At 37.8% G+C, this 14,784-nt stretch overlaps 1 protein-coding gene across 2 annotated transcripts in view; it reads right to left on the reverse strand.

The window, feature by feature from the left end:
- Window positions 1-878: 878 nt before the first annotated feature.
- The window catches only part of LOC106577336 (glutaredoxin 3), a 36,194-nt gene continuing 22,288 nt past the window's right edge, over window positions 879-14,784 (reverse strand). For both annotated transcript variants that reach the window (XM_045687660.1, XM_045687662.1), the window contains 6 exons: window positions 12,514-12,575; window positions 12,264-12,321; window positions 10,485-10,537; window positions 4,523-4,562; window positions 4,212-4,304; window positions 879-1,732 (listed from right to left, as the gene is read on the reverse strand). In XM_045687660.1, coding sequence (XP_045543616.1) covers window positions 1,682-1,732; window positions 4,212-4,304; window positions 4,523-4,562; window positions 10,485-10,537; window positions 12,264-12,321; window positions 12,514-12,575 — 357 coding nt within the window. In that variant the 3' untranslated portion in view covers window positions 879-1,681. The remainder of the gene's footprint in view (window positions 1,733-4,211; window positions 4,305-4,522; window positions 4,563-10,484; window positions 10,538-12,263; window positions 12,322-12,513; window positions 12,576-14,784) is intronic.

The following is a 14,784-nucleotide window of genomic DNA, read 5'->3' on the forward strand; positions in this document are numbered from 1 at the left end:
TGTCAGAGTGACCATTGGGTTCTTGGTCACCTCCCTGACCAAGGCCCTTCTCCCCCAATTGCTCAGTTTGGCCGGGCAGCCAGCTCTAGGAATAGTCTTGGTGGTCCTAAAATTCTTCCATTTAAAAGTGGAGGCCACTGTGTTCTTTGAAAACTTCAATGCTGCAGAAATTTGTTGGTACCCTTCTCCAGATCTGTGCCTCGACACAATCCTGTCTCGGAGCTCTACGGACATTTCCTTCGACCTCATGGCTTGGTTTTTGCTCTGACATGTACTGTCAACTGTGGGACCTTATATAGACAGGTGTGTGCCTTTCCGAATCATGTCCAATTAATTGAATTTACCACAGATGAACTCCAATCAAGTTGTAGAAACATCAAGGATTATCAATGGAAACAGGATGCACCTGAGCTCAATTTCAAGTCTCATAGCAAAGGGTCTGAATACTTGTGCAAACATTTCTAAAACTGTTTTTACTTTGTCATTATGGGGTATTGTGTGTATATTGATTAGGGATTTTGATGATTGATGAGGCTGTAACGTAACAAAATGTAGAAAAAGTCAAGGGGTCTGAATACTTTCTGAATGCACTGTAATAAAACAATATACAATCATCTATAGCAGGGGCTCAAACGTTTTCACTCAGGCCCTGCCTTCCAGTATTGGGGAACATTCTGCGTGCACCACGTCCATTTCTATGGGGGGGGGGGTCCAATGATCTATGGAATGGCTGCCAGTCCACCCATTATGTCATCATTGACTTGAATGGGGAGGCCACTTCTATGTATTTGCTCTGACTGCTGTGTTCTAAGGTTCTAGTTCTTTGCTCTGACTGCTGTGTTCTAAGGTTCTAAAGACAAATAAGGAAAACAGTCAGGTAGCATCATGGATTACTTTATTATATTTGCAGCTGGTGGTGGTGGCAAAATGCACTTTGATCAATTGGGTTTATTTGGACACCTGTGCTATGTTCAGAAAAATCAATGGATGGATAATATACGACTTATTTCATCCCTCGTGCCTCAGACTGCATTCACTGTGACCTTGTTGGCTTTAAGTGAGAGGTTAAGGAAGTTCTAAGATGGTAGAGGGGAAGAGAAGGGTAGAGGGGAAGAGAAGGGTAGAGGGGAAGAGAAGAGGGTAGAGAGGGGAAGAGAAGAGGGTAGAGAGGGGAAGAGAAGGGTAGAGGGGAATGAAGAGGGTAGAGAGGGGAATGAAGAGGGTCGAGAGGGGAATGAAGAGGGTCGAGAGGGGAATGAAGAGGGTCGAGAGGGGAATGAAGAGGGTCGAGAGGGGAATGAAGAGGGTCGAGAGGGGAATGAAGAGGGTCGAGAGGGGAATGAAGAGGGTCGAGAGGGGAATGAAGAGGGTCGAGAGGGGAATGAAGAGGGTCGAGAGGGGAATGAAGAGGGTCGAGAGGGGAATGAAGAGGGTCGAGAGGGGAATGAAGAGGGTAGAGAGGGGAATGAAGAGGGTCGAGAGGGGAATGAAGAGGGTCGAGAGGGGAATGAAGGGGGTCGAGAGGGGAATGAAGGGGGTCGAGAGGGGAATGAAGGGGGTCGAGAGGGGAATGAAGGGGGTCGAGAGGGAAAGGAAGAGTGCAGTAGTCCATAGCTTATTCCCATCACAGTAACAGTGCTACTGGCATCTAGCATTCATCCTCAGGACAGAAGAAAGGCATCTAGCATTCACCCCTCAGGACAGAAGAAAGGTCTCCACTCTCTTTAAGCTCCTGTAAAAACACAGAAAACATGTCAATACAGGTCTGATCTTCATACCAGCTGATACATGAAAAAATAACAGCCTACTGGACCTGTAATGTAAGTCCTGTTCCAACAGGATCCAGAAACAAATATTATATTGATGCCCAATAACTATGAATAGATACACAGAGAACTGTCTAATGACACTAACTATGAATAGATACACAGAGAACTCCTGTCTCCTGAAACTAACTATGAATAGATACACAGAGAACTGTCTAATGACACTAACTATGAATAGATACACAGAGAACTGTCTAATGACACTAACTATGAATAGATACACAGAGAACTCCTGTCTAATGAAACTAACTATGAATAGATACACAGAGAACTGTCTAATGACACTAACTATGAATAGATACACAGAGAACTCCTGTCTAATGAAACTAACTATGAATAGATACACAGAGAACTGTCTAATGACACTAACTATGAATAGATACACAGAGAACTGTCTAATGACACTAACTATGAATAGATACACAGAGAACTGTCTAATGACACTAACTATGAATAGATACACAGAGAACTGTCTAATGACACTAACTATGAATAGATACACAGAGAACTGTCTAATGACACTAACTATGAATAGATACAGAGAACTCCTGTCTCATGAAACTAACTATGAATAGATACACAGAGAACTCCTGTCTCATGAAACTAACTATGAATAGATACACAGAGAACTGTCTAATGACAATAACTATGAATAGATACACAGAGAACTGTCTAATGACACTAACTATGAATAGATACACAGAGAACTCCTGTCTAATGAAACTAACTATGAATAGATACACAGAGAACTGTCTAATGACACTAACTATGAATAGATACACAGAGAACTCCTGTCTAATGAAACTAACTATGAATAGATACACAGAGAACTGTCTAATGACACTAACTATGAATAGATACACAGAGAACTGTCTAATGACACTAACTATGAATAGATACACAGAGAACTGTCTAATGACACTAACTATGAATAGATACACAGAGAACTGTCTAATGACACTAACTATGAATAGATACACAGAGAACTGTCTAATGACACTAACTATGAATAGATACACAGAGAACTGTCTAATGACACTAACTATGAATAGATACAGAGAACTCCTGTCTAATGAAACTAACTATGAATAGATACACAGAGAACTGTCTAATGACACTAACTATGAATAGATACACAGAGAACTCCTGTCTAATGAAACTAACTATGAATAGATACACAGAGAACTGTCTAATGACACTAACTATGAATAGATACACAGAGAACTCCTGTCTAATGACACTAACTATGAATAGATACACAGAGAACTGTCTAATGAAACTAACTATGAATAGATACACAGAGAACTCCTGTCTAATGAAACTAACTATGAATAGATACACAGAGAACTCCTGTCTAATGAAACTAACTATGAATAGATACACAGAGAACTCCTGTCTAATGAAACTAACTATGAATAGATACACAGAGAACTGTCTAATGACACTAACTATGAATAGATACACAGAGAACTGTCTAATGACACTAACTATGAATAGATACAGAGAACTCCTGTCTAATGAAACTAACTATGAATAGATACACAGAGAACTGTCTAATGAAACTAACTATGAATAGATACACAGAGAACTCCTGTCTAATGAAACTAACTATGAATAGATACACAGAGAACTGTCTAATGACACTAACTATGAATAGATACACAGAGAACTGTCTAATGACACTAACTATGAATAGATACACAGAGAACTCCTGTCTAATGAAACTCAGTGACATCACAATGCAGTCCTTAAAATAACAGTGATTGACAGGTGATCTATTAAAACTGACCTCCAGCTGATATCAATCACTAGCCACTGCTGGGCAATACGCCGCTTTAAACCCACGCGGACTACAGGCCTAGTTCATACAAATTAAGGCTCTTGGTGAAATAAGTAGGTATATCTAACAGAGGATTACTGTTAGACACACCCTGGGGACTTTACTATCTCAATGTTGTGTAACCTCCCTAGCATGGTTTAATGTAGTTCACTAAGAAACCTTGGTATTTACATTACACCAATCTTTTCCTCTGTGCTTTTTACTACCGACGATGACCCCCTCCATGCCGCCTGTCTGACTGTACATGGATGAGGACATTAAGCAGGCTAAGCTAACAGTACACAGTGCTTTAGTGACACCTGGTGGAGAGTCTGTGGTACTGCTGTTGGCTCTGTCTGTCTATGACACTGTGACATGCCTAGCTGATCCTATAAAGGGTCGGTTTCCCCAGACACAGATTCAGCCTAGTTTAGAACTAAAAAGCTATTTTAAATGGAGAATCTCCATTGTGAATGGTTTATAGACATATTAAGACTAGTCCAGGACTAAGTGGAGGTAATAAGTGCAATTATGGTCTGAGGTGTAAAACAAAAATCACTTCTCACTTTCACAATGTCCAGCCCGCCAATGAGTTCCCCCTTGACGTATAGCTGAGGGTACGTTGGCCAGTTTGAGTATGTCTTCAGCCCCTGTCTAACCTGGAAATTGGAAGATAAATGAAGAAAACATTTGTTAACATGTAGAAAAACATTTTTTTTGGGGGGGGGACAAAGCTTCAAGGGACTTTGGTCACAAGGATCAAACATCTAAAATTACAATATACACCCTGCTTTTCTGAATATCACTGCTGATAAAAAAAAAAAAAAGACTTCACTTAAAATAATCTAAAGCAAATGTCATAGACAGCCTATTTTACCTCCTCATCTTCCAGGATATCAAAGGTGCTATATTCCACTCTGCAAACAGAAAACACAGGCAGGATGTTATCCAGCGCATCATATTATAAACACAGTTAACCAACACATCATATTATAAACACAGGCAGGATATTAACCAACACATCATATTATAAACACAGTTAACCAACACATCATATTATAAACACAGTTAACCAACACATCATATTATAAACACAGGCAGGATATTAACCAACACATCATATTATAAAACACAGGCAGGATATTAACCAGCGCATCATATTATAAACACAGTTAACCAACACATCATATTATAAACACAGGCAGGATATTAACCAACACATATTATAAACACAGTTAACCAACACATCATATTATAAACACAGGCAGGATATTAACCAACACATCATATTATAAACACAGTTAACCAACACATCATATTATAAACACAGGCAGGATATTAACCATCACATCATATTATAAGCACAGTTAACCAACACATCATATTATAAACACAGACAGGATATTAACCAACACATCATATTATATACACAGGCAGGATATTAACCAACACATCATACTATAAACACAGTTAACCAACACATCATATTATAAACACAGGCAGGATATTAACCAACACATCATATTATAAACACAGGCAGGATGTTAACCAACACATCATATTATAAATACAGGCAGGATGTTAACCAACACATCATATTATAAACACAGTTAACCAACACATCATATTATAAACACAGTTAACCAACACATCATATTATAAACACAGGCAGGATATTAACCAACACATCATATTATAAACACAGTTAACCAACACATCATATTATAAACACAGACAGGATATTAACCAACACATCATATTATCAACACAGTTAACCAACACATCATATTATAAACACAGTGAACTAACACATCATATTATAAACACAGTTAACCAACACATCATATTATAAACACAGTTAACCAACACATCATATTATAAACACAGGCAGGATGTTAACCAACACATCATATTATAAACACAGTTAACCAACACATCATATTATAAACACAGACAGGATGTTAACCAACACATCATATTATAAACACAGGCAGGATATTAACCAACACATCATATTATAAACACAGTTAACCAACACATCATATTATAAACACAGTGAACCAAGACATCATATTATAAATACAGACAGGATGTTAACCAACACATCATATTATAAACACAGTTAACCAACACATCATATTATAAACACAGGCAGGATGTTAACCAACACATCATATTATAAACACAGTTAACCAACACATCATATTATAAACACAGTTAACCAACACATCATATTATAAACACAGTGAACCAACACATCATATTATAAACACAGTTAACCAACACATCATATTTTAAACACAGGCATGATGTTAACCAACACATCATATTATAAACACAGGCAGGATATTAACCAACACATCATATTATAAACACAGGCAGGATGTTAATACACATCATATTATAAACACAGGCAGGATATTAACCAACACATCATATTATAAACACAGTTAACCAACACATCATATTATAAACACAGGCAGGATATTAAGCAACACATCATATTATAAACACAGTTAACCAACACATCATATTATAAACACAGGCAGGATATTAACCAACACATCATATTATAAAACACAGGCAGGATATTAACCAGCGCATCATATTATAAACACAGTTAACCAACACATCATATTATAAACACAGGCAGGATATTAACCAACACATCATATTATAAACACAGTTAACCAACACATCATATTATAAACACAGGCAGGATATTAACCAACACATCATATTATAAACACAGTTAACCAACACATCATATTATAAACACAGGCAGGATATTAACCAACACATCATATTATAAACACAGTTAACCAACACATCATATTATAAACACAGACAGGATATTAACCAACACATCATATTATCAACACAGTTAACCAACACATCATATTATAAACACAGTGAACTAACACATCATATTATAAACACAGTTAACCAACACATCATATTATAAACACAGTTAACCAACACATCATATTATAAACACAGGCAGGATGTTAACCAACACATCATATTATAAACACAGTTAACCAACACATCATATTATAAACACAGGCAGGATATTAACCAACACATCATATTATAAACACAGTTAACCAACACATCATATTATAAACACAGTGAACCAACACATCATATTATAAACACAGTTAACCAACACATCATATTATAAACACAGACAGGATATTAACCAACACATCATATTATAAACACAGTTAACCAACACATCATATTATAAACACAGACAGGATGTTAACCAACACATCATATTATAAACACAGGCAGGATATTAACCAACACATCATATTATAAACACAGTTAACCAACACATCATATTATAAACACAGTGAACCAAGACATCATATTATAAATACAGACAGGATGTTAACCAACACATCATATTATAAACACAGTTAACCAACACATCATATTATAAACACAGGCAGGATGTTAACCAACACATCATATTATAAACACAGTTAACCAACACATCATATTATAAACACAGTTAACCAACACATCATATTATAAACACAGTGAACCAACACATCATATTATAAACACAGTTAACCAACACATCATATTTTAAACACAGGCATGATGTTAACCAACACATCATATTATAAACACAGGCAGGATATTAACCAACACATCATATTATAAACACAGGCAGGATGTTAATACACATCATATTATAAACACAGGCAGGATATTAACCAACACATCATATTATAAACACAGTTAACCAACACATCATATTATAAACACAGGCAGGATATTAAGCAACACATCATATTATAAACACAGTTAACCAACACATCATATTATAAACACAGGCAGGATATTAACCAACACATCATATTATAAAACACAGGCAGGATATTAACCAGCGCATCATATTATAAACACAGTTAACCAACACATCATATTATAAACACAGGCAGGATATTAACCAACACATCATATTATAAACACAGTTAACCAACACATCATATTATAAACACAGGCAGGATATTAACCAACACATCATATTATAAGCACAGTTAACCAACACATCATATTATAAACACAGACAGGATATTAACCAACACATCATATTATATACACAGGCAGGATATTAACCAACACATCATACTATAAACACAGTTAACCAACACATCATATTATAAACACAGGCAGGATATTAACCAACACATCATATTATAAACACAGTTAACCAACACATCATATTATAAACACAGGCAGGATGTTAACTGTGTTTATAATATGATGTGTTGGTTAACATCCTGCCTGTGTTTATAATATGATGTGTTGGTTAACTGTGTTTATAATATGATGTGTTGGTTAACTAACACATCATATTATAAACACAGGCAGGATATTAACCAACACATCATATTATAAACACAGGCAGGATGTTAACCAACACATCATATTATAAACACAGTTAACATCCTGCCTGTGTTTATAATATGATGTGTTGGTTAACTGTGTTTATAATATGATGTGTATACATACATACATACATACATACATACATACATACACATACATATATAGGACCCTCAATCAGAGGCAACTAAAAACACCTGCCTCCAATTGAGAGTCCAACAACCAATACCTAGACATAGAAATACTAAACTAGAGAGAACATAGAACATAACCCAAAACCCGGAAATAATAAATCAAACACCCTTCTAAACAAACCACCACCCCGAACCACATAAAACAAATACCCCCTGCCACGTCCTGACCAAACTACAATACAAATAACCCCTATACTGGTCAGGACGTGACAGGCAGGATGTTAACCAACACATCATATTATAAACACAGTTAACCAACACATCATATTATAAACACAGACAGGATATTAACCAACACATCATATTATAAACACAGGCAGGATATTAACCAACACATCATATTATAAACACAGTTAACCAACACATCATATTATAAACACAGGCAGGATATTAACCAACACATCATATTATAAACACAGTTAACCAACACATCATATTATAAACACAGGCAGGATGTTAACCAACGCATCATATTATAAACACAGTTAACCAACACATCATATTATAAACACAGTTAACCAACACATCATATTATAAACACAGACAGGATGTTAACCAACACATCATATTATAAACACAGGCAGGATATTAACCAAGACATCATATTATAAAACACAGGCAGGATATTAACCAACACATCATATTATAAACACAGGCAGGATATTAACCAACACATCATATTATAAACACAGACAGGATGTTAACCAACACATCATATTATAAACACAGGCAGGATATTAACCAAGACATCATATTATAAACACAGACAGGATATTAACCAACACATCATATTATATACACAGGCAGGATATTAACCAACACATCATACTATAAACACAGTTAACCAACACATCATATTATAAACACAGGCAGGATATTAACCAACACATCATATTATAAACAACCTTTTCTCGGTCTCCATTCATTCCCTTAAGACATCTACTCCCCTGGATGCAGTAAACACTAAGGAATATCCCACTGGAGATAACATGTGATTGGAATTTATCTGAATCTATATGAATAATTAACACAAAATATAACATGAAGTCATCTTATCTAAATCAATCAACAACATGATATAGTGGTGTTACCTCACCCTGCGCTATTCATTATTATGATATAGTGGTGTTATTTTACCCGGCGCTGTTCATTATGACGATATAGTGGTGTTATTTTACCTAGCGCTGTTCATTATCACGATATAGTGGTGTTCTCACCCTGCGCTATTCATTATCATGATATAGTGGTGTTATTTTACCCGGCACTGTTCATTATCATGATATAGTGGTGTTATTTTACCCGGCGCTGTTCATTATCATGATATAGTGGTGTTATTTTACCCGGCGCTGTTCATTATCATGATGTAGTGGTGTTACCTCACCCTGTGCTGTTCATTATCATGATGTAGTGGTGTTCTCACCCTGCGCTGTTCATTATCACGATATAGTGGTGTTACCTCACCCTGCGCTGTTCATTATCACGATATAGTGGTGTTACCTCGCCCTGCGCTGTTCATTATCACGATATAGTGGTGTTCTCACCCTGCGCAGTTCATTATCATGCTATAGTGGTGTCACCGCACCCTGAGCTGTTCATTATCACGATATAGTGGTGTTCTCACCCTGCACTATTCATTATCATGATATAGTGGTGTTATTTTACCCGGCACTGTTCATTATCATGATATAGTGGTGTTATTTTACCCGGCGCTGTTCATTATCATGATATAGTGGTGTTATTTTACCCGGCGCTGTTCATTATCATGATGTAGTGGTGTTACCTCACCCTGTGCTGTTCATTATCATGATGTAGTGGTGTTCTCACCCTGCGCTGTTCATTATCACGATATAGTGGTGTTACCTCACCCTGCGCTGTTCATTATCACGATATAGTGGTGTTACCTCACCCTGCGCTGTTCATTATCACGATATAGTGGTGTTCTCACCCTGCGCAGTTCATTATCATGCTATAGTGGTGTCACCGCACCCTGAGCTGTTCATTATCATGATATAGTGGTGTTACCTCACCCTGCACTGTTCATTATCATGATATAGTGGTGTTATTTTACCCTGAGCTGTTCATTATCATGATACAGTGGTGTTATTTTACCCTGAGCTGTTCATTATCATGATACAGTGGTGTTATTTTACCCTGAGCTGTTCATTATCATGATACAGTGGTGTTATCTTACCCTGCACTGTTCATTATCTCCAGTATCATGATATAGTGGTGTTATCTTACCCTGCACTGTTCATTATCTCCAGTATCTGACGACTGAATCCACATTTGGCTTGCTACAGACACAGGAAGAAAAACAGGCTTTAGATATAAAACAGATAACTTAAGATCCTGACATGGGTCTGATTAACAAAGAACATACACTTTATAATAAACATATGAACTCATTTCAGATCCTTCAACAGGTGAGTCCACACAAACCATTTTATTGCAGAACAAAATCACAGTAAGCAATGTTTCTGGTCTTCAATTTTTTTTTTTTAAGACAAAGATGATTTCAAACAGCTAATATAAAAATCCCCGAGCTGACAAGGTAAAAAATCTGTCGTTCTGCCCCTGAACAAGGCATTTAACCCACTGTTCCTAGGCCGTCATTGTAAATAAGAACTTGTTCTTAACTGACTTGCCCTAGTTAAATAAAGAATACAAATTAAAATAAATATAAAGTACTACTCTGAAGCAGGATGAGTTGGGACTTCTTCACTCCAGAATGAATAGCACCAAACTAAAGCTTTCATTGAGCAAGTTTCAACTCCTATTGGTTTCACAGGACCCACTTCTAAACTGTCTTTGAAGAAATAGAGGGAAAACTAATAAAGATCCATATCTAAAATAAAAAACCCAGTGAGTGAAAAGGGAGAGATGGGATTCACAGGGGACTAGGTTTAAACTACTCTGAAGATATCTGTTCATCTGTGAGCAGCAGCAATCAATAGGTGTATGAAGAAGTAGGAGGGTAGAAGAACCATGTGTGTGTGTGTGTGTGTCTGGGTGGGTGGGGGGGGGCACTCGCACTGCTCTGTGAGAAGAACATTATTGATTTTAGATTAGCCTCAATTCTGTTGAAATGTATGCAATACCAATTGTCCTTATCTACTAGATTGGCAAAGTATATAGGCCAACTGTTACCTCTTGAAGTTATATTAGAATTGTATTATATAGGCCAAACACAAGCCTCAGTTTATGTCCATGTATGTTATGCATAGTATTTATTTACGATTAGCTGCAATTATATTCAAGTCCTATTCTCCTTTTCTATTCCATTTTTTTTTTTTTTTAATCTTTATTTAACTAGGCAAGTCAGTTACGAACAAATTCTTATTTACAATGATGGCCCTTGTTCAGGGGCAGAATGACAGATTTTTATCTTGTTTGCTCAGGGATTCGATCTTGCAACCTTTCGGTTACAAGTCCAACGCTCTAACCACTAGGCTACCTGCCGCCCCCATTCTATTCCATTAATTAAGTACACAGACCAAACAAAAACATAGGTTTATTGCCCTGTTATGATAGTGACACCTACGTACCTCTTTATTGTCCTGTTATGATATAGTGACACCTAACGCACCTCTTTATTGCCCTGTTATGATATAGTGACAGCTACGTACCTCTTTATTGCCCTGTTATGATAGTGACACCTACGTACCTCTTTATTGCCCTGTTATGATATAGTGACACCTACGTACCTCTTTATTGCCCTGTTATGATATAGTGACACCTACGTACCTCTTTATTGCCCTGTTATGATATAGTGACACCTACGTACCTCTTTATTGCCCTGTTATGACAGTGACACCTACGTACCTCTTTATTGCCCTGTTATGATATAGTGACACCTACGTACCTCTTTATTGACCTGTTATGATATAGTGACACCTACGTACCTCTTTATTGCCCTGTTATGATAGTGACACCTACGTACCTCTTTATTGCCCTGTTATGATATAGTGACACCTACGTACCTCTTTATTGCCCTGTTATGATCGAGTGACACCTACGTACCTCTTTATTGCCCTTCATGAATAGCATGACCGGACACCTGTTGATGGTCGACTTCAACCTGGAGGTTATACGGACAGTCCATAAGTCACACAATACAACGTGCCATCTTCCACGTGTGTGTGTGTGTGTGTGTGTGTGTGTGTGTGTGTGTGTGTGTGTGTGTGTGTGTGTGTGTGTGTGTGTGTGTGTGTGTGTGTGTGTGTGTGTGTGTGTGTGTGTGTGTGTGTATATATATAAAGGTGAGTTTTACCTGTGCTCCAGTGTGACAGCCTTGGGACAGGTATTCTCCAGCTCACCAGATTCAGCTAGTTCCTACAACAGGTATCAACACTGAGATGGGTCACTGGATCACTGCAGAGGCCCTTTGTTCTACTGTACCTACACACTAACACACACCTACAGTCTGAATCACACTAACACACACACCTACAGTCTGAATCACACTAACACACACACCTACAGTCGGAATCACACTAACACACACACCTACAGTCGGAATCACACTAACACACACCTACAGTCTGATTCACACTAACACACACCTACAGTCTGAATCACACTAACACACACACCTACAGTCGGAATCACACTAACACACACCTACAGTCTGATTCACACTAACACACACCTACAGTCTGAATCACACTAACACACACACCTACAGTCGGAATCACACTAACACACACCTACAGTCTCAATCACACTAACACACACCTACAGTCGGAATCACACTAACACACACACCTACAGTCTGAATCACACTAACACACACCTACAGTCTGAATCACACTAACACACACCTACAGTCTGAATCACACTAACACACACACCTACAGTCGGAATCACACTAACACACATACCAACAGTCTGAATCACACTAACACACATACCAACAGTCTCAATCACACTAACACACACACCTACAGTCTGAATCACACTAACACACACACCTACAGTCTGAATCACACTAACACACATACCAACAGTCTCAATCACACTAACACACACACCTACAGTCTGAATCACACTAACACACATACCTACAGTCTGAATCACACTAACACACACTTACAGTCTGAATCACACTAACACACATACCTACAGTCGGAATCACACTAACACACATACCTACAGTCTGAATCACACTAACACACATACCTACAGTCTCAATCACACTAACACACATACCTACAGTCGGAATCACACTAACACACATACCTACAGTCTGAATCACACTAACACACATACCTACAGTCTGAATCACACTAACACACATACCTACAGTCTCAATCACACTAACACACACACCTACAGTCTGAATCACACTAACACACATACCTACAGTCTGAATCACACTAACACACATACCTACAGTCGGAATCACACTAACACACATACCTACAGTCGGAATCACACTAACACACATACCTACAGTCTGAATCACACTAACACACATACCTACAGTCTCAATCACACTAACACACATACCTACAGTCTCAATCACACTAACACACATACCTACAGTCTGAATCACACTAACACACATACCTACAGTCTGAATCACACTAACACACATACCTACAGTCTGAATCACACTAACACACATACCTACAGTCTCAATCACACTAACACACATACCTACAGTCTCAATCACACTAACACACATACACTTCCGTTTAAAAGTTTGTGGTCACTTAAAAATGTCCTTGTTTTTGAAAGAAAAGCTAATTTGTTGTCCATTAAAATAATATCAAATTGATCAGAAATACAGTGTAGACATTGTTGATGTTGTAAATGACTATTGTTGCTGGAAACGGCTGATTTTTAATGGAATATCTACATAGGCGTACAGTGGCCCATTATCAGCAACCATCACTCCTGTGTTCCAGTGGCACGTTGTGTTAGTTAATCCAAGTTTATAATTTTAAAAGGATAATTGATCATTAAAAAAAACTTTTGCAATTATGTTAGCACAGCTGAAAACTGTTGTTCTGATTAAAGAAGCAATAATACTGGCCTTCTTTAGACTAGTTGAGTATCTGGAGCACCAGCATTTGTGGGTTCGATTACAGGCTCATAATGACCAGAAAAACAAATACATTTCTTCTGAAACTCGTCAGTCTATTCTTGTTCTGAGAAATGAAGGCTATTCAATGCGAGAAATTGCCAAGAAACTGAAGATCTCGTACAACGCTGTGTACTACTCCCTTCACAGAACAGCACAAACTGTCTCTAACCAGAATAGAAAGAGGAGTGGGAGGCCCCGGTGCACAACTGAGCAAGAGGACAAATACATTAGAGTGTCTAGTTTGACGCCTCACAAGTCCTCAACTGGCAGCTTCATTAAATAGTACCCGCAAAACACCAGTCTCAACGTCAACAGTGAAGAGGCGACTCCGGGATGCTGGCCTCCTAGGCAGAACGACAGTCTCAACGTCAACAGTGAAGAGGCGACTCCGGGATGCTGGCCTCCTAGGCAGAACGACAGTCTCAACGTCAACAGTGAAGAGGCGACTCCGGG

The sequence above is a fragment of the Salmo salar genome, chromosome ssa01, assembly GCF_905237065.1.
Source record: "Salmo salar chromosome ssa01, Ssal_v3.1, whole genome shotgun sequence".
In the NCBI taxonomy this organism is placed as follows: Eukaryota; Metazoa; Chordata; class Actinopteri; order Salmoniformes; family Salmonidae; genus Salmo; species Salmo salar.